This window comes from Denticeps clupeoides, chromosome 12, assembly GCF_900700375.1.
Source record: "Denticeps clupeoides chromosome 12, fDenClu1.1, whole genome shotgun sequence".
NCBI lineage: Eukaryota > Metazoa > Chordata > Actinopteri > Clupeiformes > Denticipitidae > Denticeps > Denticeps clupeoides.
The window spans coordinates 130,456-156,896 of NC_041718.1; the positions used below are offsets into that span (position 1 = coordinate 130,456).

Genomic DNA, 26,441 nt, shown 5'->3' on the forward strand with positions numbered 1-26,441 from the left:
AAAATCACATACAGTATGTCTCAATGGGCTTTAGGAAATAAGAAACTAAAAGACACAAGAAAGAAGAAATATACTTATAAATCTAGTGTAACCATTTAACTCCTGCACAATAGCTTGCGTAGTATAGACCCAGCTCCCAACCTTTGTGAATAGATTAACGCCGATTTTTTTTATCGCCCGATAAGAGTCTCACGTTAACGCAGCACGTTTTTATCGCCCGATAAGAGTCTCACGTTAACGCAACACGTTAACGCTGATAACGGCCCACCACTAATATAAATATACACACACATGAAAAAGGGAGGGAAAAAAAGTCATTTACATAAGCAAAATATATTTTTATTTTATTTTATTTTTATCACTTTTACACAATTAATCAAGTCGGTCATTAACATTGGGCCATACATTTTCATCAACATCACAGTGGATGTCTTCGTTGTTCAGGCACCTTGGGAAAAATCTCCTGGCATGACGAATCCAGGCTTGACATTGCTCAGCAGTCAAGATCATACACCTTCCACCTCCATGTAGAGAAGAATTCCTCAATTGGGTTGAGGAAAGGGGAATATGGTGGAAGATAGAGGGTCATGAAGCGAGATGTGTTTGAAACTATTCCTGAACCAGCTGTGCATGGTGGAAGCTGACATTGTCCCACACAACAACATAGACAATGTCTCCTCCCTGACAGGCCTGCTCCAGTTCATTTAAAAAACAGGTGTCCAGTGATGTATGACCCTAGAACTGGCCTACAGCCTACCACACCATCTTCAGATATAGCTGCACACATTGAGATGTTTCCCCAACGTTGTCCAGGGACTTGGATGGTAGCCCTTTGTCCAATAAGGTTACGTCCTCTGCGTCTAGTTTTTGCCAGATTGAAATCGGCCTCATCAACAAAAATATACTTGTGATGATTCACAGCAGCATCCAGCTCCATCACCCTCTAAAATGATAATTTAGTTTAGTTTAGTAATAGTTGTCAGTACTGTTACAGTAATTGCATGCCAGTTTAGTGTTGTACCTGAATATATTCTGAACGCCGTTGTTTCACCTGGACATTGTTCCTCTCAAAAGAATATTTGTTTCATGGAAACCTGGTGCTTCTTCAAAAGCCGGAAAATCGTTGGAAGGCAAATTGATGGCACATTGGCAAAGGTGTCATTGCTGTTCGATTTCAGACAGCTGCATGTCATTCCTTGCCCTGACCATTTCCACCACAGCCAACTCCTGCTGGTCAGTCAAAACACGTGGGTGACAATATTGAAGTATTACAAATTACATAACTGTAAACTGACAATTACATGTAGTTCATCTATTCAATAGAGTACTATATTTTAGAAGTGAAGTTGCTATAGCAGACATACCAGTTTTCTTGGCGAAAATTTCTGATGATAGAGCTGATAGTTGATCTTTGTAAAATTGGCTGTACCAACCTGGCAGCCTCAGCCATGGTAATGCCTCTGTTAACCACATGGTCAACAATGATGGCTCATTAGAGATGATGGTGCGTTGTCTTCTGCCTACATTTCTCTGAAGACCACCTCTCTGTTGAGGAGCACCACCACCTCTTTCTCTTTGTCTGTGCCCACCTCTCTGTTGTGGAGCACCACCACCTCTTTCTCTTTGTCTGTGCCCACCTCTCTGTCGAGGAGCACCACCACCTCTTCAATGAATGTTTCCTCTCCCTACGAGTCTATCCTGCTCCATATTTGAACAGTACAAAGTCTCAAACACAGTTCTACTTATATGGTAACTAATTGTGATCATCAGGGGGAAACAATTTACAATTAGTATTTCTAGATTGAAAGCTTTTGCAGCAATGTGTAACTTACAAATGACCAGACAACAATCAGTCAGACATAATGAATGATTCAATGATTAAACATTAAGATCAGTTGAATTAAATGACAGACAAATGTATTAAACTGAATAATAAGAGATGCAAATCAAAAATTTTATAGTGATAACATTATGATAGGCAGTAACTGTGAACGAAACATTTATTTAGATAAAACACTTATTTTGTGTAGTTAAAAAGATATTTTGTCATTGTGTAATGTACTAACACAATTGAAAATATGCTGAAATGTTTGAAAAAGGTGCACTTTTGATGATCTGTTGTGATATAAGTACTAAGAGTTTTGTACCAATTGCCAATTGCTTGTGAAAACTGCGCCAAACCAATAAAAAAAACTGTAAATAAGGAACACTAATTAGAACGATGGTTTGGCCTTACACTGATTTAACACATTGCTTGGGCATTGAGGCTGGCACAGTGTGGAAGCAGTCTTCCTGAGGGTAAATTATGTTTCAGTTGTGCAGATGGCTGTTAGCTGGTACCAGACACAGAGACGCATGCCAGCCCCTTAGGGACAGATTGTCGGGTTACACTTAAGCCAGGACCAAGAAGAATTTTCTGGGGTTGCAGGCAGCTCGGCTACATTTAGATTTAATGCTTTCTGTATAGACTGATATTAAGTTATAAAAGGAGATTGAGTTTGAGCTATACTGGGTTGAGTGCTAGCTGGAATTGGTTTTGAGGAATGGAGTGGGAAAGCTTTGGTCAAATTTCAAATCAATAGACAAGATGCTAAAAGTGTATGAGGCACACTGTCCCAATACATAATTTAACAGTTTGTCTTTACCTTTCTTGGTTTTCCCAGTTGCCTCAAACTGACATCAGCATTTTAAGTAGGAGAATATTCAGCAGTTTTATAGGTTGAATTGGTACATTTGTCTCTGTTTTAAAGCCACTGTATATTTGGGTCAGGAAAGGAGAAATTGTCTCCAAGCCAGTAGGTTGTGCCAACAGCCAATACCTACCCCTCCGGATTTTCCAAAATGGAGGCGGCTTTTCTTCTCTGACAGCCCTACACCTCGACTTCACCGTGTAAAGTTTCTCCCCTTGCACACGCTACATTAAATCCCCATAACAAAAACATTAGCTTTGTAGGATTATATTCAAGTGTATGATCAATCAGTTATAACAAACAGGTGCTGAATTAAATGATTAATTCACATTTAAGTTGAAACACAGTCATTTGCTGAAACAGAATCAGTTGTGTGGAAGGTTTAAAACTCAGTGGAAAAACAGCCACACTGTAGTACCAAGGTGAGGTTGTGGAAGGCAGTCATACACCATGACTAGACGGAAAACAGCAACAAGAGACAAGGTAGTTATACTGCAGGAAGTTGTACTGCAGTTCCATCAACTCAGAACTGGCAGAAACCAGTGGGACCTATTTACACTCATCTCATCTGCTGGGAGAAGTATGGCCTGAAGTGGTCAGGAGCCATACTTTTGGCCGCATACATCAGAATCAGAATCATATTTATTGGCCAAGTATGTGCAAGCACATACAAGGAATTTGTAGATGGTGTCTCTCAAGTACAGTATAAAAAGAAAACAACAACAATGTGCAAGCATGTGTGTAAGTGTAATTGTACAAGTTGTGGAATTTGTTTATACTGTTTATAAATAAATATATCTTCAGAGTATAAGTATATATAAGAATGTACATAGGTCTATAAGTGTATGAATGAAGGGATGAAGCATGTACAGTACAATAAATAGGCAAAAATCTAAATCCTATATACAGAGTGTACATAAAGTGCAATGTACAATGTTAGGTGATTTGCAGTGTGACAGTTTCAGCTGTTTAGGAGTGAGATGACGAGGGGGAAGAAGCTGTTCCTGTGTTGGGTGGTCCTGGTCTGCAGGTCAAAAAGACTGTGACCAGGGTGTGAGGGGGTCTTTTCCTGAATCTTGAGAGGTATAGGTCCTGGATGGTGTGCAGGGGAGAACCGGTGATCCTTTTTTGCGGTCCGCTGCAGTCTGATCCTGTCTCTTTTAGTGGCTGCTCCATACCAGGCGGTGATGGAGGAGCACAGGACAGACTCAATGACTGCTGTGTAGAACTGGATCAGCAGCTCCTGTGGAAGACTGTACTTCCCCAGTTGCCTCAGGACCCTCTGCTGGGTCTTTTTGAGAATGGAGGAGATGTTTGTCTTCCACTTCAGGTCCTATGAAATGGTGGTGCCCAGGAACTTGAAGGTCTCCACAATAGACACCGCTGAACACACTTAAGCGTGTTCAGCTCCAGGTTGTGCTAACTGCACCAGAGTACCAGCCACTCAACTTCCTGTCTGTATGCAGACTTGTCAACATCCTGAATGAGCCCAATGACGGTTGTGTCGTCTTCAAACTTCAGGAGTTTTTGATTTCCTGGAGGTGCAGTCGTTGGTGTACAGGGAGAAGAGCAGTGGGGATAGGACACATCCTTGAGGGGCACCAGTACTGAGGGACTGTGTTCCAGAAGTGATCTCCCCCAGCCTCACTTGCTGCTTTCTGTCTGTCAGGAAGTTGGTGATCCACTGACAGGTAGCAGGTGACACACTGAGCTGGGAGAGTATGGACGTATGGAGTTCAGGCACAATGATGTTGAATGCCGAGACACAACCAGGATCCTGGAGTAGGTTCCTGGCCGGTTGAGATATTGTAGGATGTAATGCAGCCAAATAGTCACTACATCATCCACCGACCTGTTTGCGGTGCAGGGAGGCAATCTTGGACTCTCTGGTGATCATTTCCTGCACCCCAGGGTGGTGCCTTCTGGGCATGTGCAGCCCCTCCCGCTGCGCGTCCCTGGTGCCAGTGTGGGGGTTTCGCCGGACCAACCAGACAGCCCCTTCTGCGTCTGTCGGGACAAGCAAGGCCTCTTCCTGCCTGTCTCAGCTGGATCCTCATGCCTCCCAGGGGGCTCTGTGGCGCTCCACCTCTCTGGAGGCAGACCCAGGCCCTTACTGGCCGGTATCAGGAACTTTCTCCCTGGGGTTCGGCTCCGTTGCTTGGTCGTCATCTGATGGACACAAAGAGGGGAAGTAGGGGCAACATACGGACTCAAAATATATGCGCACACACACACACACACATAGACAATGGTGGAGATCTTGTCCACATCTGAGAGGGAGGGAAGAGCATCACAGTACACGCCACAGGATGTTAGGAAGGACTGGCATGTACCGGCTGCTATGGAGAAGGGATCCAGGCACCATGGGCATTTCTCACCGGAGTCTGGGGGCGTTGCTGGAGATGGTGGTGGGCGTGTGGCATGGAGGGTGGTAGACATCCTTTACAGCAGGTGGGGGTGCTGGTGCTGTGCTGCCGTTCTGCTGAGGAATGTCCGGGCAGAGGGAAAGCGTGTCCACAACCGGAACTGGAGAGTCTTCCTCCTCGCTGTCCGTCTCTCCCTCGTCATAATCGCACCGCAGGAAGCTACGTGGGTCGTCACAGACCTCGCGACGATCGCGGATGGGCGCAATGCCCGACCGCCCACCAACTCACGTCATACTCGCTCTCGTCGCCCTTGTCTCCTTCGTAGTCATCTTACTCCCGGAAGTCATATGTGTCATCCACCCTGCTTACCCCCTTGAGCCAGGGCATGGATTATCTCCCCACCAGAGGAACGCTTCAAACCTCTGTATCGTCAGGAAGAAATCGCTGTACCAGTACGTGGGGGTTGTATCCCGGTCCTGGTGCATTCCACTGTAGAACTACCTGGCCCCACAGGCAATCATCCAGTTCTCCCCGCTGGTGCCCGTACTCACTTCGACTGGCTGAGTTCTTCCTGGTGCTCCTTTGCTTTTTTTCCTCTGCGCTTTCAGCTTGGGCTGCAACATTCTGTCATGTCTGCGAGCTGACAGGGGAACGAAGCGCAGAGCTGGGACATACTGAGAACGGAATTTTATTAATAATAATATGACAACAGAAACAAAACCAGGCTCGATGGCCAAAAACAAGAGAAACAAAGGGGAGAACTTTAAACTAGCTCGCAGGGTGTGTGGCGATTGCCAGAACCCAATACAACACTATACATACGTTGCAGGGTGCACAACAGAATGTCACAGCCGCTTGTGGGCGGCTGCAATACGCCTTTTAACTGCAGGCTTGATTGGGTCCAGGTGTGTCTCCAGGTGCCCCAAATGCTGACAAATAAAACCAACCCCAATTATTCTGCCCCAAAATACCTGGGCTCCCCTTTCAATGTCAGCATGCCAAGGCTGCATGCTTCAAATTTGAAAACTAATCTACTACTGATTAAGGCTGCTGAACAAAAGGGCACAATAGGAAGCAGAGATGCAGGACATGAGTAGGATTGCCGTGGTTTTAAGGGCCAATGATCAAGCACACTGGTTTTCCTCTTGCATCAGATTTGGCTGCCATGTTTCTCCACAATGGCTCATTTTCATATCCACATTTGACCCTGTACCCTATGATTGAGCTTTGATGGAGGTTTGAAGGGAATGGGGGTGGAGAGTGGGAATCCCCCCTATCTGAATGGCATTTTTGAACATAGCAGATGCAGCTGGGGATCTTTAGGTGTCCTCTTATATTTCTGCTATGGTGATTGGAACTTTATTATAAAGAAAGGGAAATTCACACCACTTTCAAGCTAAACCTTTTGGTCTTGCTCCATTCAGTATTACTCCTTGAACTTTCTTTTTTAAAAGAACATTTCAAAATATTTCTCACATGAAGAATAGTGGTATAAATAATTTTCATGATCTGTTAAAAGCAAGGTGAAGTGATTGTCACATGTGATACACAGCAGCACAGCATACGGTGCACACAGTTAAATTTGTCCTCTGCATTTAACCCATCACCCTGAAGTGAGCAGTGGGCAGCCATGACTGGCGCCCGGGGGAGCAGTGTGTGGGGACGGAGCTGCTCAGTGGCACCTCAGTGGCACCTTGGCGGATCAGGATTTGAACCGGCAACCTTCTGATTACGGGACCGCTTCCTTAACCGCTAGGCCACCACTGCCCCAAAACATCAGGAATGAGCACTACGTACAACTCCACTTTATCATGCAATTTAGTAATCCAACTAGACTGATTGGGTGTCTAGAGGTGGCAATGAACAGTTGAGTACATCATGCTTGCAAAAGAAATGTGCTAGAGGTAACATGAAATTGCTTGTTCATGAAAGAAACTTTTTATTTTATTAGTCTAGATCTGAACCTCTTTCTCCTGTTTGGACTGTGAGGCACTGTGATTCATTGTAATTTTTTAATATATTCTAATTGTTCTAGTTATTTCTGCTGTGCTATAATATATACAGTAAAGCCATAATGAAACTAAGTTTGCCCCTTCGGACAAAATGGAATATTAGCAAACAATTAACCTATTATAATATTAATAGTTATAATTAATAGTTTTTTACTCATACAGACATTCATAACACATAAGGTTATACTGACCTACAATGGTCTATCAACAACAAAAAATGACTTTTCACAATTAACTTTCATGTTACCCAATGCTGTTTTATTGCATTGTTTTGTAATGTCTTCTTATCTTATTGTTTTGAAGGGAAGAAAATGGTAAAAGAGGCAGGAGGCATACTCAGACGATGTGTACTGTTATTATAAATAGAAACTATTGCACTTGGGGTGATTTGTTATAAGAGCCATTTTTGACACAGATGTTTTTGAGAGCACGGATCTATTTTCATCTATGTTTTATTTAAATATGAATCTATTTTTAAATTTTTTAAAAACCTGGTTATTTCCTCAAATAAATGAATAATTTTCACTGCTGTGAGCCCAAGAACCACAATTCATTCCCATCATCTTTCTCTTCTCTTCACCATCTGACCACCATGCTCATTACATCCTGAAGACATTTGAGCAGGAGTGGTGCTGACAGACTGACCTTCTGATAAACCTGAAAAGACATTTAGGGTATTGGTGTTCTTTATTATTCCTCTGAGCCTTTCTGACATATGGTAGCCAGGATGCAGGTGCCTAGAGCTAATTCCCATGCTTGTTGCACTCACATTTATCAGTTCACTCAATTTTGTACAGATATATGTTATAAATAAATATATTATAATCCAGTTTGCAGACACAGTAGCTGTTCTTTTTATTCACTATAATTCATCTTTTTTTTATCACTGCATATTTCATTGAACTATTATGCTGAAAGAATAAATACTTTGCAGATGTTGTTCAAGTTTAAAAAATAAGTAAAATGTTTGTGGACGTTATGTTCAACTGATTTGTGGGAAATTCTTATTTGAGGAAAATATTTTGTACAGTGCATTTTGCTATTATCTCTTTTTTTGAGTATAAACAAATAGGAAAATATTTTTCAAAAGATTTGTCTTACACTAAGCAGTTAGAAAAATATGTATCTTTAATGTATACTGCATATTAATAAAAAAACCCTCATCAAGCCCCTCATTTTTTTAACCAAAAATAATTAGGCACCCTTTCAAATGAATGTGAAACAATGTAACTAAAGCATGTTTACATAAAAAAAACAGGGACACACATCTAGGGACACAACCATTGTCATAGAAATGAGGGAGATGTGCCCATCATAGGTTGGTTGAAATGCCCATTTTTACTGTAATAATAAATATTACAGGAACATCCAGATCAACCCTGCAATAACCACAACAAATCAAGTATATGTCATTTCCATCTAAAACCCCTGATTTGACCCTGTTGCAAATCTGTGGAGTGAGCAGAAAAATAGAGTACACTGGAGAGGTTTTAGGACCACGGATGATCTCTCTGTAAGGAAGAGAGAACCGCATACTGATTATATATATTGACTAAGTGATGTATTAAATGCAGCAAGTGGGGTTTGGTGCATGTTTCCTCTGGAACCAATAATATAATACCTAGAATTTGGGTAGTTTGTGAACAAACTACACTGGTTTGAAAAGCAAAGAAAAAAGTTCAGAAGGTCATTCTGTCAGCACCACTCCAGTTTTTTAAGGGAGTGTAAAAGCTGTTAATTTGGTATGTATGTAATGCTTGGTTAAATACATCACATTTATGGTAGATTATAGATTTCAAGGTGATTCAATGACAATTGCTTCAAGAACTATTCATAAGCATTGATTACATTCTAAATAAGCTTCAAAAGTGCATCTAATTTTAAATAAAAAGACTGCAAAGCCTCAGATGGACAATAAGGGACAACTTATCTGTGGGCCTAAAACACATCTAAAATAAGACAGCTGTAAGTCTCAAGTGTCATGTTCATCATCTCTGAAATAGCCTTGTCGCCTTCTTCTCAATGTTAATCATTAGTAAAGGTTTTTTGACAATGCTTTTAGCAGATGAAAGAGATGTGAGAGGTCTCCCGTGAACCATGCAAAACCATTATGTTCTGGCAAAGAAGAGTCACACCTATTATCCTGGCCATGATCTGGTCAGATCAATTTATCCTGGCCATGATCTGGTCAGATCAATTCGAGAGGCCTTCATCACATTTTATGTTGTAGGCTGCAATAATATGGTGAAGTCCTTTTGCCTTAAGTGCAGATGACCTTTTATTCTTTATATTAATTACGATCACTGATGAAGTCATACATCGTAGCAGAAGGCTTACATTCAAAGCAGAATAGTCCGAATGGGGGATGAACAGCCCACATCAAAGTCAAGGTTTTCTCCAAAATCAGGGTGCAGCATTGTCAGCTGGAACTATCCGAAATACAAAGCTATGGCAGGAAAAAAACATTAAAAAATAAAAAAAAAGTCCTTCAAGGAGAACATCTTGTGGATCAATGAGACCAAGGTAGTGCTTTTTGGTAAAGCGCATCATTCTACTCTGTTCAGAAAACAGAATGAGGCATTCAATTAAAATAACATGGTACCAACAGTCAACATGGTGAAGATTAAGAAATATTATGGGGGCTTTCGCAGCCTCTTAAATGTTTCCCAGGTGCTGGGGAAGGGCAGAGCTAAAGGTTTACCAAATGGCATTGAGGCAGAGGGAGTTTATTGGTAACTGCGTAAAATGATTTATAAATTAATGTGATACCATATATTTGAAATGTTTATTATTTGATGAATGTGCAATCTGATATGTATGAACTGTTTCAATGTTTGTGTGAATATAATTGATTTATTGTCTGTCTGATAATTGGTTTGGTCCAGGGCAATATAAAGACTGCCATAAGTTTGATTGGTTATTGAGAGAGGTTGGACTTACGGTTTATTACTTCTTCATTATGTATTTATTTATTTATTTATTTATTGCTGTTGATGAAATGCCACCCTCACCATTCAACTGTCCCTGTTCATCCCCCCATTCCAATTTGTGGCATAGTGTAGGGCATAGTGTCAGAAAGGGCATGGGTTTTCCAGCTGGACAAACATACTTTTAAGTGTGACTTTAGATCAAAATTTGATTGATCACTTATGGAGAGATGTGAAAATAGGAGGAAGGCACCCTTCAAAACGAAGAGGCCTTAAGCATTTTGTAGAATAAGAGTGGTATAAAATTCCTGTTCAAAGCTTCTCATGATCATAGGAAGCAATTGGTTTCAGGCTTTTTTTGCCCCAAAGAGTGTGCAACCGAATATTAAGTCCTCTCCTTGAACCGTCACCTTATTGTGGTGGAGGAGTTTGAGAGCCCTAATGATCATAGGAGCTACTGTATGTTGTCTGGGGCACTTGGTGCCCCTGGTTGGGTCTCCCATGACAAAATGGTCTTAGGTAAAGGGTGAGACAAAGAATGGTTCAGAAGATCTTTCATGGGTGGAACAACAGAGAGTCAGATTACCCAGTACATGGGCTCATCGAACTGTGGACCCACCACCCGCAGGAGGAACATGAAGGGTCCGGTGTAATGTGGATCAGGTGGCACACCAAGGCGGTCCGATCCCCAGACAATCCCCAGACAAACAAACTGGCTATTGGGACATGGAACGTCACCTCTCTGGCAGGGAAGGAGCTGGAGCTTGTGGAAGAGGTTGAGCGGTACTGTCTAGATATAGCCGGACTCGACTCAACATATAGCATTGGCTCTGGAACCAAAATCCTTGAGAGAGGTTGGACACTCTTCATTGCTGGAGTTGCTCCAGGTGAGAGGCAGAGGGCTGAGGTTGGCTTTTTGTTAGCCCCAAGACTCTCAGTATGTGTGTTGGGGTTTACCCCAGGGGACAAGAGTGGAGCTTCCCTGCACCTTTGGGTCGGGGAATGGGTTCTGATTGTTAATTGCGCTTATGCACCAAATAACAGCTCAGAGTACCCACCCTTTTTCAGTCCCTGGGATGAGTGCTAGATAGTGCTCCGACTGGGTATTCCATTGTCCTGCTGGGGGACTTCAACGCTGATGTGGGCAATGACAGCATGACCTGGAGGGGCATGACTGGGAGGAACGGCCCGCCAGATCTGAACTCAAGTGGTGTTTTGTTATTGTACTTGTGTGCAAGCTGCAGTTTGGCCATAACGAACATCATGTTCAAACATAAGGATGCCCATCTGTACACTTGGTACCAGGGAAGCCTAGGTCGCAGATCAATGATTGACTTTGTAGTCATGTCATCTGACCTGCAACCATATGTTTTGGACACTCGGATGAAGAAAGGAGCACAGCTGTCAACTGATCACCACCTGGTGAAGCCATGGAGAAAGACTACCAATGGGCTCCAGAGAGGTTCTGGCAAACCCATCCGACGCCTCAGAAGAGGAAGGCAGCAACTCACTCATACTGTTTACAGTGGGGATGGGGAGCTGCTGACGTCGAATAAGGCTATAGTCGGGCGGTGGAAGGAATATTTTAAGGTGCTCCTCAATCCCACAAACGCACCCGACAAGGAGGAAATAGAGCTGGGATACCTGGGTATGGACTGTCCAATCTCAGGGGGAGAAGTTGCTGAGGTAGTCAACAGCTATACAGCGGTGGAGCACCCATGGGGTGGATATCATCCGTCCTGGGTATCTCATGTCTATGGATGTTGTAGGGCTGTCGCGGTTGACACATCTCTGCAACATTGTGTGCACATCGGGGGCAGTTTCCAGTGGAGTGGCAGACTGGGGTTGGTGGGCCCTGTTTTTAAGAAGGGGGACCAGAGGGTGTGTTTCCAACTATACGGGGATCACACTCTCCTCCTCAGCCTCCCTGGAAAGGTCTACTCAAAGGGACTGGAGAGGAGGGTTCGGTCGATGGTTGACTCTCAGATTGAGGAGGAGCAATGTGGTTTTTGTCCTGGGCCGTAGAAACTGTGGACCAGCTCTTTACCTTTGCTAGGGTGATTGGGGGGCATGGGACTTTGCTCAACCAATCCACATGTGTTTTGTGGATTTGGATAAGGCTTGGTGACCATGTCCCCTATGGGGGGCTCTCCAAGAGTATGGGGTGGATGGCCTTTGTTGTAAGGGCCATTATGTCCCTGTACCAGAGGAACGTGAGTTTGGTCTGCATAGCTGGGCAGTAGTGCTGCACGATTAATCTAATCGCAATCGTAATCGCGATGTTAGTCTGTGCGATTACATGAACACAAAAAGCTGCGATTTAAATGATTAGTACATGGATTGGATTGGCAACATATCCGATCCATTCTCTCAAAGTTTGCGAGCTGACTGAAGGTCTCACTTCAGTCGGATGTGACATGTTGGTCACACGACTTCGATTTGGAGACATATGGGTAGATTGCCGCATGACGAGCTGCATCATACGTCGATGTCCGCCGCCATATTCCGATAGGCGCTGCTGTGCAATGTAGCATCAACTTCAAATTCAAATTTTATTTGTCACATACACAGTCATACACGGTAATGATGTGCAGTGGAAAATGCTTTTTGCGACTACTACAGACCACAGTATTGCAAATGTTGCAAGTATACAATGAACCAATATGCAAATATTGCAAACATAACCAAATATTACACTTTTACGTCTTTAACATAAAATATGTGTAACTGGTAGGGTGAAGGTGTGCAAATGAGTTACAGACAATGTTTAAAGAAAAGAGAAAAAGAACCATAAAAAAAAGCAGTAAAGTAAAAAGCGCAGAGTGATTTTGTGCAAAAGAGTCTGGAGTGATTGGAGGTGAAAGTGCTGGAGTTCTATGTACTGTTGTTGTTGAGAGCTTGGACAGCCTGCGGGAAGAAGCTCCTCCTCATTCTCTCTGTGTTGGACTTCATGGAGCGAAAGCGCTTCCCTGATTGCAGCAAAGAGAAGAGTCCATTGTTGGGGTGGGGGAGGTCCTTCACTATCTTCCTGGCCCCTGGTACAGCACCGTTTGCTGTAGATAGATTGAAGGTCAGGGAGCTTGGTACGGATGATTCGTTCGGCTGATCGAACCACCCTCTGTAGTGCTCGCCTGTCCTTCATGGTGCTGTTCCCGAACCAGGTTGAGATATTTCCCATCAGGATGCTCTCTATGGTGCAGGAGTAGAAGTTCCTGAGCACCTTGGAGGGCAGTCTGAAGTCTCTCAGGCGTCTGAGGTGGTAAAGACGCTGCCGGGCTTTTTTCACCACGGTGTTGATGTGACAGGACCATGACAGGTCCTGCGTGATGTTAACAACGAGGTAACGGAAGCTGTCCCCTCTCTCCACTGGGCTCCTGTTGATAACAGGGGTCTGGTAGGTCCTCTCCTGCTTTGTACTGAAGTCCACTATTAACTCCTTTGTCTTGCTGACGTTCAGGTGGAGATTGTTCCTCTGGCACCAGTTCACCAGATTTCCCAACCTCCTCCAGGTAGGCCGTCTCGTCGTTTGTCAGAGATCAGGCCCACCACGACAGTATCGTCAGCAAACTTGATGATGGTGGTGGAGTTTGTAGTGGCTGTACAGTCATGGGGGCTCAAAACACAGCCTGGGGGGCTCCAGTGCTGAGGGTGATGGAGGCTGAGGCATGTCCACCCATCCTAAATCCTTGTGGTCTCCCGCTTAGGAAGTTGGAGATCCACTGACAGAGAGATGAGCTGAGTCCCAGGTGCTCCAGCTTGGTGGTGAGTGTGGAAGGGATTATTGTGTTAAATGCTGAACTGTAGTCAATGAAAAACATTTTAACATAATTTTAACATAATTTCACCATAACATGTTGGTGCTTTATAGTCCGTTATTGTCCTTAGTCCCTGCCACAGGCTCCTGCAGCCTTGTATGGTTCCATGTCCCCGGAAGGCAAGTTATAGGTCGCAGTGCGAGATTTCAGAGCGTCGCGAATGGTTTTATCCACCCACGGCTTCTGATTGGGAAACGTTCTGATGATCGTTTTCTGAACAGTGTCGTCCGTTAGTTTCCCAATGAAACTCACAACCGCTTCCGCAAACTCACTGGTGTTTCCGGAACTACTCTGGAACATGCCCCAGTCTGCGTGTTCCAGTGCGTCCTGAAGAGCGGCCACCGATTGGTCCATCCAGCGTGCCACCTCCCTCTGTACCGGAACTTCCTGTTTAAGCCTTTGTTTGTATTTAAGCATGAGGAAGATGGCGGCGTGGTCGGATTTTCCAAATGGTGGACGAGATTGTGCCCTGTATCCGTCCTTATGGTAGTGTAGCAATGGTCCAGCGTCCTTTCGCCCCTGGTGGGCCAGGTGAAAACTCGGCGCTGCGCGTTTGAGGCTGGCATTATTGAAATCTCCTGCCACAATAAGCGCAGCGTCCCGGTGCTGTGTTTGGTGCTGTGTGAGTGCCTCCTGCAGTTCGCATAAGGCAGTGTCCGTGTCCGCTTTCGGTGGAATGTAAGCGGCGCTGATGATGACCGATGTGAACTCCCGAGGAAGGGTAAAAGGGACGACACTTGATGGACAATAGTTCCAGATTCGGCGAGCACAAGTGTGTTGAGGGGGACAACGGAATTGCACCAGTTGCTATTTACCATCAAACACACTCCGCCTCCCCGTGTCCTTCCCCGAGTCGCGTGTCCTGTCCATGCGGGTGACCGAGAAGAACTCGGGGGCCGGCTGAATGGCGTGGTCCGGCACTGCTGGGTTCAGCCATGTCTCGGTGAAGCAGAGGAGGTTGCAGTCCCGAATGTCTCTCTGGAACTTTACCCTGGCCCTGAGGTCATCGAGCTTGTTCTCCAGTGACTGGACGTTGGTGAGCAGGATGCTAGGCAGAGGTGTGCTGTGTGCACGGGCCCTCAGCCTGTTCCTGACGCCGGCTCGTTTCCCCCGGGGCTGCCGCTTTGCTCAGGATTTCACTCGGCCAGCTGGGATCCGGAAAAGCAGTCAAAGTCTTCGTATTGTAAGTTGCATTGTATACTAATAGAAACTCTACTGTATTTAATGCGTTCCATGGTGGTAGATTTGCCGGTGTAGGGTTTGTTGAAAGAAGGTTTAAAAAACAAAAACAAACTAAACTTGGCGGAGCAGGTCGCAATGGCAGCCGACCTCACCGGTGCCATTTTGGATTACACGTACATGTCTATGGAGAGGAAGTGCATAAAATGCCTCACTCTTGTGCTGCTTGGGGCTGTACAAACCGCTGTATGCTCCAAACCAGATCCCGGGGGATTACATTTCATACGTAAGGAATAATTTGGCCATTATAAAATCCTGTTTTATAAGTCTTAACCTTAGCTAAATTAGGCTAAGCTAAGCGAAGTTATGCATTCCTGTGTTCAAGTCAGCCTCCAACAACGTTTTGGCTAAACGTAGGCATGAACTATTTAGACTGTTCATAGCTGTTAACTTTTTTCAAACTTGAAGGTTCCTAAAGAAATTCACCTCAGTTTACAAATCTTAACCTTAGCTAAGCTAGCAAAGCTATGCGTCCCTGTGTTCAAGTCAGCCTCCAAACAACGTTTTGGTTAAACGTAAGAACTATAATACGGGATTTTATAATGGCCAAATATAATCAAAACAGTTGATTAGCCTTACCAGGGTTTGTCGTTTTTTATTTATTTAATTTTGTAGAATATTGTATTTTGAAAGCACTGGGCATTTCAAGTTGTTATAAGTAGTTTCTATGTTTCACTTTTAAATTAAACATTTCACTATTAGTATGCGACTTTTCATTGATATACAAGCAAGTGTCCCTTTATCATATCGCAATCGCATATCGCAATATTGATCTCAATAATCGTAAGTATGTCTTTTTGTTGTACAGCCTGATGGCACTGGGGTAGAAAACTGTTTCTAAAATCGTGATGTGCGTGTGAATTGGTCCTGAGTCTCGTTGCCTGATGGCAGGAAAGTAAAAAGTGACAGTGCAGGGTGGCTGGGGTCCTTCAGGATGCTCTTTGTTTTCCTGAGACAGCGCGTGGTGTAAATGTCCGTTATTGCTGGTAGTGGTGTGCCTGTGATCCTCTGGGCTGTTTTCACCACCCTCTGCAGAGCTTTCTTGTCCTGAGCAGTACAACTGCCATACCAGGACGCGATACTGCTTGTGAGGATGGACTCCACAGCGCACCTGTAGAAGCTGGTGAGGACAGCCTTCTTTAGGCATCTGAGGAAGGGGAGTCGTTGGTGGGCTTTTTGGTGAACGCTGCTGTGTGTTCTGAGGACTTGAGGTCGGAACTGAGGGTGACCCCAAGGAGCCTGATGCTGCTGACCCTCTCCACCCTCCGATGTAGATAGGGGAGGTGGACTCCGCCAGGGCTGCCCTTTGTCACCGGTTCTGTTCATAACCTATATGGACAGAATTTCTTGAGGGTGTCTAGTTTTGTGGCAGGAGAATCTCGTCTCTGCTTTTTGCAGATGATGTGGTCCTCCTAGCTTCATCAGGCTCTGACCATCAGCTCTTGCTGGGTAGATTCGCAGCCGAGTGTGAAGCGGCTGGGATGAGGATCAGCACCTCGGAGTCTTGCGGGCGCTGAGCCAATCTGTCATGATGAACAGGGAGCTTAGCCAGAAAGCAAGGCTCTCAATCTATGTCCCAATCCTCACCTATGGTCATGATCTTTGAGTAATGACAGAAAGAACGAGATCGCGGATACAAGCGGCCAAAATGAGTCTCCTCCATAGGGTGGTCGGCGCAGCCTTAGAGATAAGGTGAGGGCTCGGACATTCGGGAGGAACTCAGAGTAGAACCGCTGCTCCTCCACATCGAGAGGAGCCAGTTGAGGTAGTTCAGGCATCTGGTCAGGATTTCTCCTGGACACCTTCCTGGGGAGGTGTTTCAGCCATGTCCTGCCGGTAGGAGGCCCTCGGGTTGACCCAGGACACGCTGGAGAAATTATATCTCCAGTCTGGTCTGGGAACTCCTTGGGGTCCTGCCGGAGGAGCTGGTGGAGGTGGCTGGGGAGATGGCAGTCTGGGATTCCCTAATTTTTTACATTTGAGTGAATTGATATCAAATTTGCCCCTTTTCCCCAATGCTTGTGTAATTCCAATGCTCACAAAGGAAATCTGTATACCAAAACATTTGTAATTTCCAACAATTTTCTCTGAGAAATGTAGATTTTCTAACAAGATTCTGGGGGTGCTGATTTCTTCGGCCATGACTAGGAAAGGGTTTAAATAATTACTCTTAACCTGACTCACATCCGTTCTTTTCTTTTATCCACCACTCTATGTGTAAACAGGACTGACACTTTACAGGTGAGAAATCCAAAACACTCACGCTTAAGAACAGTGGGTTCAATAGGTCAATATGTCATAGTGCAAGAAGGTGGAGGTGCAATGATATTTCTAGATAACAACACTGGTTGTTAGTTCGTACAGTCATGAGACCATTCTGGACTGGGATTGCCTTGATGATGCCAGATGGCATTACATGGAGAAACATAGTAGTCATGAGACAGCATAAAACTTTATGATTGAATTCAATTTGATGAGAAGCACTTGCCCTTGTCAAAGTTCTGTGTGTAGAGGTTAATCTTAAATGCAAATCATGATGCACCCCTTCTGTGGAAAAATGTCAGTGGTGTGTTGGGTAATCTCTACAGCACTGATCCCTTTTCAGAAAAAGAATGCTTATAAATGGTGCAATCTGTGAACAGCACCAAGTGGTCTACAAGGTGATTATGTGATAATTTTTCAAAATCGCTACTCAACCTTTTATTCCACAGGTTTATTTGAATTTAGAAAGAACACAGAAAGAACACAGATCTAAATATTCTATTTGATCTGCCTGTTTATCAATATTATACTTCGCATTATAATATTTTTTCAGTGCATATCTTACATCTAGTTGGGCAAGCATCATTTCTGTTTTACCTTTACCTTTACATGTTTTTAATGCTTTGATTTAATCCTGAAAGATATAACTCATGCTCTTGGCAAGACATTGTATATTGTATTTCTTATATAGCAACCCAGTTTTTTTCCTCCTTTGTGATCTTCATGTTGCTGGCATAGGCTGCTTGTTACTTGGGCCTAAGGAGCACCATACCCAGTTGTAAGCATGGAGTTGCAGCTTGTCAGATCTGGCTCAGAGAAGTGCTGTGTGATTATGGATTTCTTCCTGACCTCAGTGGTTGCCCTGTTGATGAAGTGGTCCATATATCAAGAACCTGGGAGTGGTTACTGATGAACTTTGGTGGTAACATCTGGAAAGAGAACATAGAAAATAACAATTATTTACTACTCATGGGGAACACTTGCATTTTAGAGAATACAAGTGTTCTTGTAGAGAATTTTGCTGACATCTTTGCTGGGATTTTGTTGTGATGTGCAAATGCATCCTGTAGTTTTTAGACAGTTTGAACTGTTGTCATAAACATCATATTATGAATCAATGAGCTGTGTGATTGTACTGTTTTTTAGTGATGTATGTGCCAACTTTTAGCATTTGGAGCTGATATGAATATCCTCTAGTGTTACATTGTCTGCTAATTAGCTTTTTGCATTTTAAAGCTGTTTGATTTTCTTTTATAGATGTGTACTGTAGATAATGATGCAGAAATTTGTTTAGCATTGTTTTCGAGCGTGAAGTAAACACAAGTCATATTTTGACTTTCAGATAGAAGATAGCTTTTGATGTTAAGCCAAACTAGAGCATTATTAAATGCAAAAGAATCAAATTATGAGCTGGATATATTTAATTTTTTAATGAGATAATGATCTTCTTACCTATAAGTACATACGTCAAGTACTGTAAGTCAAAATTCAAGTTCAAAATGTATGTGAATTTAAATGTTTTTTGTGACTGTATTTTTATTTATGACACTGACACAGAGCAGGAAACTTTGCCCTAGCACTCGTAGAGCCCCCAAGGCTTCCCAGTGTACACACTGATCGCAAACATTATTTTTTTTCCACATCCCCTTGCTCAGCCCCTCAAGCAAACAGAAGATTAGTTGCTTAGTTAACAAACACAGGTGCTGCCTTTGTATACTTCTGATTCACCGGATATGCCACTAGCCAATCAGAGCCCAGGCATCAGAGCCAGTTCTTGTTTGTATATCCATTAGGTGGTCTGACCTAATTCACTTTAGGGCGATGGACACAATGGCTATGAAATGGTGCTTCATGGCTGTCTAATATTCCAGTGTTGATGGGGATCAGGGATTTAGATGCACTAAAAAATGAAAACCAGAATGAATAATTTCAGAATCTAGAGGTTTTATGTAAGACTGAATGCTGTAACTAAATCAAAAGCTGCTTGAAAGTGAAAAAAGTGATTATCATTGTGAAACACTGCAGCACAGCACATGGTGATATTACGAAATGTGTCCTGCTTTTAACCCATCAATCCAACCCAGTGAGCAGTGGGCAGCCAGGGCATGCACCCAGGGAGCAGTGTGTGGAGACGGTGCTTTGATCAAGGGGACCTTTTGTGATTTGAACCCGCTAGTCCACCACTGCCCCATTGTACATGTTTTATATAGTTTGAACAACTGATACAGATTATAGCTCACATTAAATGTGATTTAAAATATTTTAAAAATTGTATTGTGGTACTTTTTGTTATTAATACACTTTGTGTTTATGCCGTGCTCTGACGTGTTGGACATTTTTCCATAAGATGAAGGATGGATGAAGGCATCATAAAATGAGTAAATATTTTAACTCCTAGGTTAGTGTTGCTGTATGAAGATCAATCCTGTACATTTGGAGTACCCAGATAATGGCCACATTACCTACATTTGGAGATGTTGATAAGGCTGTGGAAACAGCAGGATGTATGTTCTTATTAGTGCCTTTAGCCCACACCTGCTCCTATATAGATTACACAAATACAAATGTGCAGAGGTATCTGTGCTTTAGACAGAACATACATTTGTGCACAGATGACATGAACTCATGTGTATACACACAATACTCCTAAGGAATTTATGGTTTCTGTTACCATGATGCAGTTTAGGCTGTCTGTTCTTGTAGCAGACATCTTCACTAAGGCCAGATGCTAATCATGTAGGGTGTTCAGTGTGCTGCTGTGATTTATGAGTTATGACACATTATGGTTTTAGTATGTAGTTGACTGTTTAGTATGTAGGGACAGTTATGATGGTGAAGGATTCACTTATTTTGATCAGTGTGAAGGGCCAACATAGCACCTTACACAACTAACTGTGATGTTGCCCATGATCTTGTAGCTGGTTCACCGCTTTTCCTTCTTTAGACCACTTTTGGTCGGTCCTGACCACCTCAGACGGGGAACATCCCACAAGAACTGCATTTTTGGAGTTGAAATGACTCAGCTCTCTAGCCATAATGTTGTTAGAATATTATATAATATTATATGCTTGAATATCATAATTAAGTACTTATAAGATGGGGTTACTTCCTTGCTTGTCTGAGTACTAACGCCTGCGTCTGAGTACTAATGTTAACAGTTATGTTAACATATGTTAACAGTTACTCTGTTTATAAAAGCTCTTGTGTTTCCTGTTGATTTTAAAAATATTTTTTGTACATTAAATAAAACTGTGTTGCACACTTGTGCTTTGTGCCCTCCTTTCAGTGTAACAGAATAATTTAAACTGTCTTTGGCCACCAAAGACTGTTGTAAAAGACAGAAATTAACTTGAATAATGCAAATACAGAAATTAAATTGACCATTTTTTTGTCTTTGTTTTAGTCCACGTATTTGTCATAGCTGTGAAATTCTATGGGACAACTTCAAATGTGCATTATGTAATAGACATTTAACTTATGCTCTGTTACTGTTGGTCCATTGTCTTCAGATGTTTAAACAATCCAGGTAACAACAATTTGGTGATTAGATGTGAAAATGAGCACAAATGTATTCCAATTACGCTAGACAAGAAACTGTGGGTTAATTTGATTTTATCCTCGAAAAACACAACTTCCCATTTATGGCAAACATTGTGGTTGATATTGATGACCTCATTTCAGCGAATGCCCCCTCACTTCTACAGGCCAGTCTCCTCCTCATCCCATCTCTCTCCTCCTTCTCATTTAAAGCTACAGGCAATGAAATGCCACATCTTGGGGAAATCTCATTGTGGGACTGGCTATATATTTATATATCTATATATTTATATAGATAGATGAAGGTCAGAAGTGTGTACAATTCATGCCCATGAACAGCAGAAGAATTTCGAAACCTGACTTTGTAGCTCAAATTGAAGAATTGATTAATTGTTCTCTTTCTTTTGTATTCACTTTTATTTGAAAGTGAAAAAAGTGAAGTGTTTATGATTGTATAGCACTGCAGCACAGCGACACAACGAAATGTGTCCTCTGCATTTAACCATCAGCCTTGGTGAGCAGTGGGAAGCCATGAAAGGCACTTGGGGAGCAGTGTGTGCTGACAGTACTTTCCTCAAGGAGACCTCAGTTACACCTGGGCGATTTGAACCTGTAACCTTCTGATTACGAGTCCTCTTCCTTCCGCTTCCCTCAACTGTCCCAATTTGTGTCAATATTTTATGTTTTGTGGTGGAAAAAGTAACTTTTTTGTTATTACTTGAGTTGCTGGGGAATGTAACACCTGATCTTCTTTCTGTGGAAATGAATTTGGTTAAGCAGTTAATCAGTTGCAAAGTTCTTTTTTGGGGCAGTGGCGGCCTAGCAGTTAAGGAAGCGGCCCCATAATCAGAAGGTTGCTCGTTAGAATCCCGGGATTGACAACATGGAACATCAATCTATGTTACTGTTTGATATGATGGAAGGTGACTTGGAAATAAGGAAAATGAAATTGAGGGGTCATTTAAAATGAAAAAAGAAACGATGTTTAGTGAGTGATGCCTTTGCTTCGAAAGAAAGATATCTTTCAACACAAGACATATATTTTTCTTCACTGTTTACGTGAGTCATAGATAGGGCTGCAGTCTTTTAGGCCTTTAACTGTTAAAGAGGGCACTAATCTAGTCAGTTTTAATTAGTCTGTTAGAGTTAGCCATCTCTAAATCGCATAAACAACCAATTGTGAAGGAGGAGCAAGGCAAGCCTATAAATGTTATATTGCCCTCCTTTAGACTACCAGTAAGGCCTACTAAAGTATTAAGGCATCTAATTTAAATGCTAATATTTGTGTGGAATCAACATACAAAAATCTCCCCCTGCACACCTGGTCAAATGTGTATTATAACACACTAATTAGAGCAGAATTTCTCCCTTGACATAAAGCTATTCAGGGTAATTTGTAGTAAATACTACAAAATTACATTAATGCAATAATAGTGAAGTTATGCTTATACAGTTATTGGTAATGTGCAAAGTGCCATTACTTCAAAGTGTGTAAATTAACCATTGCTTAACGAGCATTTAACATGCCAAATAGGCCATTATTAATCAGAATAATGAATGTTTAACATCAGCTGCACTTTTCACTACATAAACAGCTTCTTCTTATTATATCTTCTTATGTTTTAACTATATGGTTGGCTTTAACAATGCTTGGATTGGAGTATTTAAATACAATTTTCATGCTAATTTTTGGGGGGTTAGTCATGACCTCAGTATGAAAATATCTCCCATGGTGAATTTAATCTTTGAGGTGTGGGGTAGCTAGGAAAGTAGGAAACTGATATTTATTTAGCTCAGGGCTTTTGGTGAGTTTTAAAATACCTGTAAAAATGTATGGGCCACATATTTTTAATATAGTAAACCATTTTTGATGTTGGGTCCCCCTTTCTCATACAATCTACACGTGTGCATACACTATCACACACTAACTATACAAAAAGATAAACAAACTCAATACACTGCATCTTGTTTTCCCTGGTATTCTTTGCTAAATCTCAATAACAAGGAAGACATTTACCTCAGAATTAGAAGCAGAATGATTTTATTAAGACATTAGAAAATGAAAGATCAGGCAGGTGGATGGAGAGAAAGAGAGTGTGAAATTATGAACATTTCATGAGTTAGTAAGCTGTGTCCTTTCATTCCAGTTTAGGCATCATCAGCACAAGATCTCATTTCTCTTTTTCTCAATATTCATTTAAGGCAAGGCATTACATAGTTGAATATTAGTTTTATTAAATAGTGTTAATCATTCAGCTACTACTCCCTTTCCCACCTATTTTGTCTGATATCCACATTTACTTAATAAAAAAAATTAAACAATTATGATAATTAAAAAATTACACATACAGTGTTACACATGTATTTTTCCATACATGTTATAATGCCATAATTCAATTTATTTAAACAGTAAACACAGTGTTTTCTGAAGTTACTTGGACATTCTTAAATTAACCAAGTGATGTATGCATGTAAAGGCATGTCATCTTCTGGATGTTGGTAGGCCTATAATGGCACCTCACTGTCTACCTTTTTGCTACTGGATTTCTGGATGTTGATCTCAATGCTGTTGTTTTTTTTTTGTTTTTTTTAAACAAGGCATCCATAGGTTTCTCCAAGCAGGGTTAAGGCAGACCAGTTCTATCAGTTCAACATTAATTCTCGCTCCCTGTTCCTGGTCTCTCTCTCACTCACGCTTCTTTGTGCTTTCTTTGCACCTTTCTCCCTGCACTCCTTTTCTCATGTGGGTGTCAATTTCCCCTTTTCACTCACCTTTGCAGTTCTGGATAGCAGTTTAGCGGAGAGGGTGAGCCACTATTACTCTATGTTAGTGTCAAAGTTGCCATCACTGCGCAAAGTGTGTAGTTTTGGATACAGCCGCCCATTCTGCACCTCCTTGATAGGTTCCAGAAACACCACATGCTTGTTGTTACTGACCTTGCGGCCTGACCCTTCAGTTGTAGTTGTAGGCGTTGGCATCAAGATGGAGGACTGGGCACTACACTCGTTGGCTGGGCTCGGGATGGTGGGTACAGGTTGCTGCTTTTGGCAGAGGCAACGGCAGGGTGTCAGGTACAGGTACATGAACACCAGCACCAGGCTGACTATGCAGCCTAGCAGAGTGGTGAATCCTGTGTTAAACTGTTCAGGCTCAACACGTCTTGGCACAATGGTAACATTCACCTCCCGTGTCTCATTGTGCAGATGCTTTTGGTCCGAAACCATGCACCAGTATACACCAGAGTCCTCCACCTGTGCAGCAACAAGCTCTAAGGTTCCATTGACATGCATTCGCATCGATCCATTGTTCCCCGGTGGTGCAATATACTCCTTATTTGGTGAGACCCAACTGAAAGTCAACTGCTGACCCTGCAGCGAGGTTTGGCATTCCAGAATAGCAGGTTCGCCAACATTGACCTGCACATTGTTGACTGGCTCACCTAGCACCCCATGCTGAACAAGCAAGGTACAGTTTTCAAAGAATCGACTGTGCTGAAAGAACCGCACAGAGGCAGGCAGTTCCCCATACACTAGGCAGCTATGCTCCATCCGGTAGTCCCTTACTGAGGCAAAGTTCTGTTGTTCCCAGTGCCGAAACAAGACGTACATGGAGCACTCACAGATCAGCGTGTTGTTGTGTAGAAAGAGGCTACGCTGAACTGTCATCGGCAGGGTCCGGATGTCCTCCAGTGGCAGTCTAGGCAAGCGGTTAGAGGAGAGGTCCAGGGTCCTTAGGAAAGGGTGGCTATTTTCCTGGATTGAGAAGAATGGGAAGTCCGTCAGCCGGTTGTGACTCAGGTAGGCCTTTCGGAGGTTGCTGAGGCTGGCAAGTGCCCGGCTCTCCACACGAGTGATGCGGTTGTTGAACAGCAACAGCTCCTTTATCCCCACCAGCTCTTGGAAATAGTGTTGTTCCACTACATGGAGCTGGTTGGATGATAGGTCCAGGTGCTGCAAGCTGCTGGTGTTCCTGAACGTTCCCGGTGCCAGCCTGTTCAACCGGTTGTGCGCAAGACGCAGCGTGTCCAAGTGAGGCAGTCCAGCAAAACTGCCCTCCTCCAGCTGCAATAGCCGGTTATGGTTGAAGTCCAAGGTAGCAGCCATGGGAGGCAGCTGTGTAGGTATCTTTTCCATGCCCCGGAAGCTGCAGCTGAGGATGTCCACAGCACACAGACATTGAGATGGGCAACTGCCTTGGACCGGCTGGAACAGCAGGAAGCCCAGCATCAGGAGGGCGGTCACACCCTGAGACAACAGCATTGGTCCTGGTCTCTACCAGTGCTTCACACCAGTAGAGTGGCCACAGTTCCACAGAAAGGGTCGGTCTCAGGATTCGAACACTTGTATACAGGGATCAGGTGCTTCCTGTGGCAAGAAGTTCGCTCCACAGGCAAAACTGCAAGGTAGTGAAAAAAAGGTAATTGAATTAGTAAAGTCGCTCTGGATAAGGGCGTCTGATAAATGCTGTAAATGTAGTAAATGGATTAAAGCCCAAGTTCAATATGTGGTGAATTCCCCCAGGGCATCACGAAAATAACGTTGCTAAGAACAGGGAGCATGGGAATCAATCTCACAAGCTCCATTCTGTTTTAATACTTTAGACAAAATGTGTAAAATAGAGGCTGCAGACATTTTTATTCCTCACCTCTAGAGAGTACAACGATCCTTCAACAAACATCCCAGTTGGCCTGAGGTAGGGCCAGTTGTTCTGCTGCATATTTTTGGCTGTAAATTGTAAATTGTCCCACATGTGGAATTTAGAAAACTGGTGCTAGGTGCTGGATGAAGCACATGGGCATTTGAAGATCACCACATCTGCCTGCTTCCAGAGCCTACATTAATCAACACTCTAAAAGCTGCAGAAAACAATTACACATTTAAAATGTTGAAAAGAGTCAAGTTTACCTTAAAATTCACTAGTTTCCCTTATTATCATTTTCCTGTCTTTGGCACACCCAAATCTTCATGTCGTGAAATTCAGTTCATGTCCAGGCATCAGGGCTCTGCCTTACATCCATTTGTGTATTTCCATGTCCTCTGAGGTTCTTCAGTTTCTGAATGCTTCTCTTCTAATCCCCGCTTTTGTTCTGCCACAGTCACTCCCCTCTCTTGTCCTTGTTAAGAGTGGAGCTTTACTCTAGACGCCTCTCTCTCTCTCTCCTTCTCTCTCTCTCACTATATTGGTTATAGATTGGTCTTTCTCTCAAATGACGCCTGCTGGTACATCTTTTTCTGGCTGCCTCTTTCTTGCTCTCTGTATGTCTGTCTCTCTCTTCTCTGCTCTGAGCTGGGCTCAATAAACAAGAAAGCAAGGAGGAGGGGCATAAAGCAGCACTCTCATTGGCAGAAGACAAAAATTTAGGGATAAAAACAGATTTGTTGTCTTTTCTCTCTTTGTCTCTGCCTATACTCATTCATTCTTACTTTTAGTCATGAGCCAGTCTCCAAGCAATTATTATTATTATTTTTTTTTTACAGCTGAAGGCTTGTATTTGTATTATAAACAAAATCATTTGATTAGCTGTACTACTCATGGTGGTAGTAGCCTAGTGGGTAACACACTTGCCTATGAACCAGAAGACTACAGAGTCAC

The 26,441-nt window shown here is 42.9% G+C and overlaps 2 protein-coding genes across 5 annotated transcripts in view; one reads left to right on the top strand and one right to left on the bottom strand.

Annotated features, from left to right (window-relative positions):
* LOC114800346 (E3 ubiquitin-protein ligase RNF123-like) overlaps window positions 1-26,441 on the top strand; it is a 93,283-nt gene that overhangs the window by 46,769 nt on the left and 20,073 nt on the right. The window lies entirely within an intron of this gene.
* Window positions 17,748-26,109, bottom strand: LOC114800347 (amphoterin-induced protein 3-like). Of its 3 annotated transcripts, none has more exons than XM_028997581.1 (3): window positions 25,754-26,109; window positions 23,786-25,244; window positions 17,748-18,240 (listed from the first exon to the last, which is right to left on the bottom strand). In XM_028997581.1, exons 2-3 carry the CDS (start codon window positions 25,106-25,108, stop codon window positions 18,142-18,144), a joined length of 1,422 nt encoding a protein of 473 aa, XP_028853414.1. In that variant the 5' UTR covers window positions 25,109-25,244; window positions 25,754-26,109; the 3' UTR covers window positions 17,748-18,141. The 3 variants fall into 3 exon arrangements, with proteins under 3 accessions (XP_028853414.1, XP_028853413.1, XP_028853412.1); XM_028997580.1 differs by having other exon boundaries at window positions 18,174-18,240; window positions 23,621-25,244; XM_028997579.1 differs by lacking the exon at window positions 17,748-18,240 and having other exon boundaries at window positions 23,465-25,244.

Bases quoted from the DNA above. Each gene is read 5' to 3' on its own strand.
- LOC114800347 (XM_028997580.1), bottom strand. From the start codon at position 25,108: ATGCTGTTGTCTCAGGGTGTGACCGCCCTCCTGATGCTGGGCTTCCTG.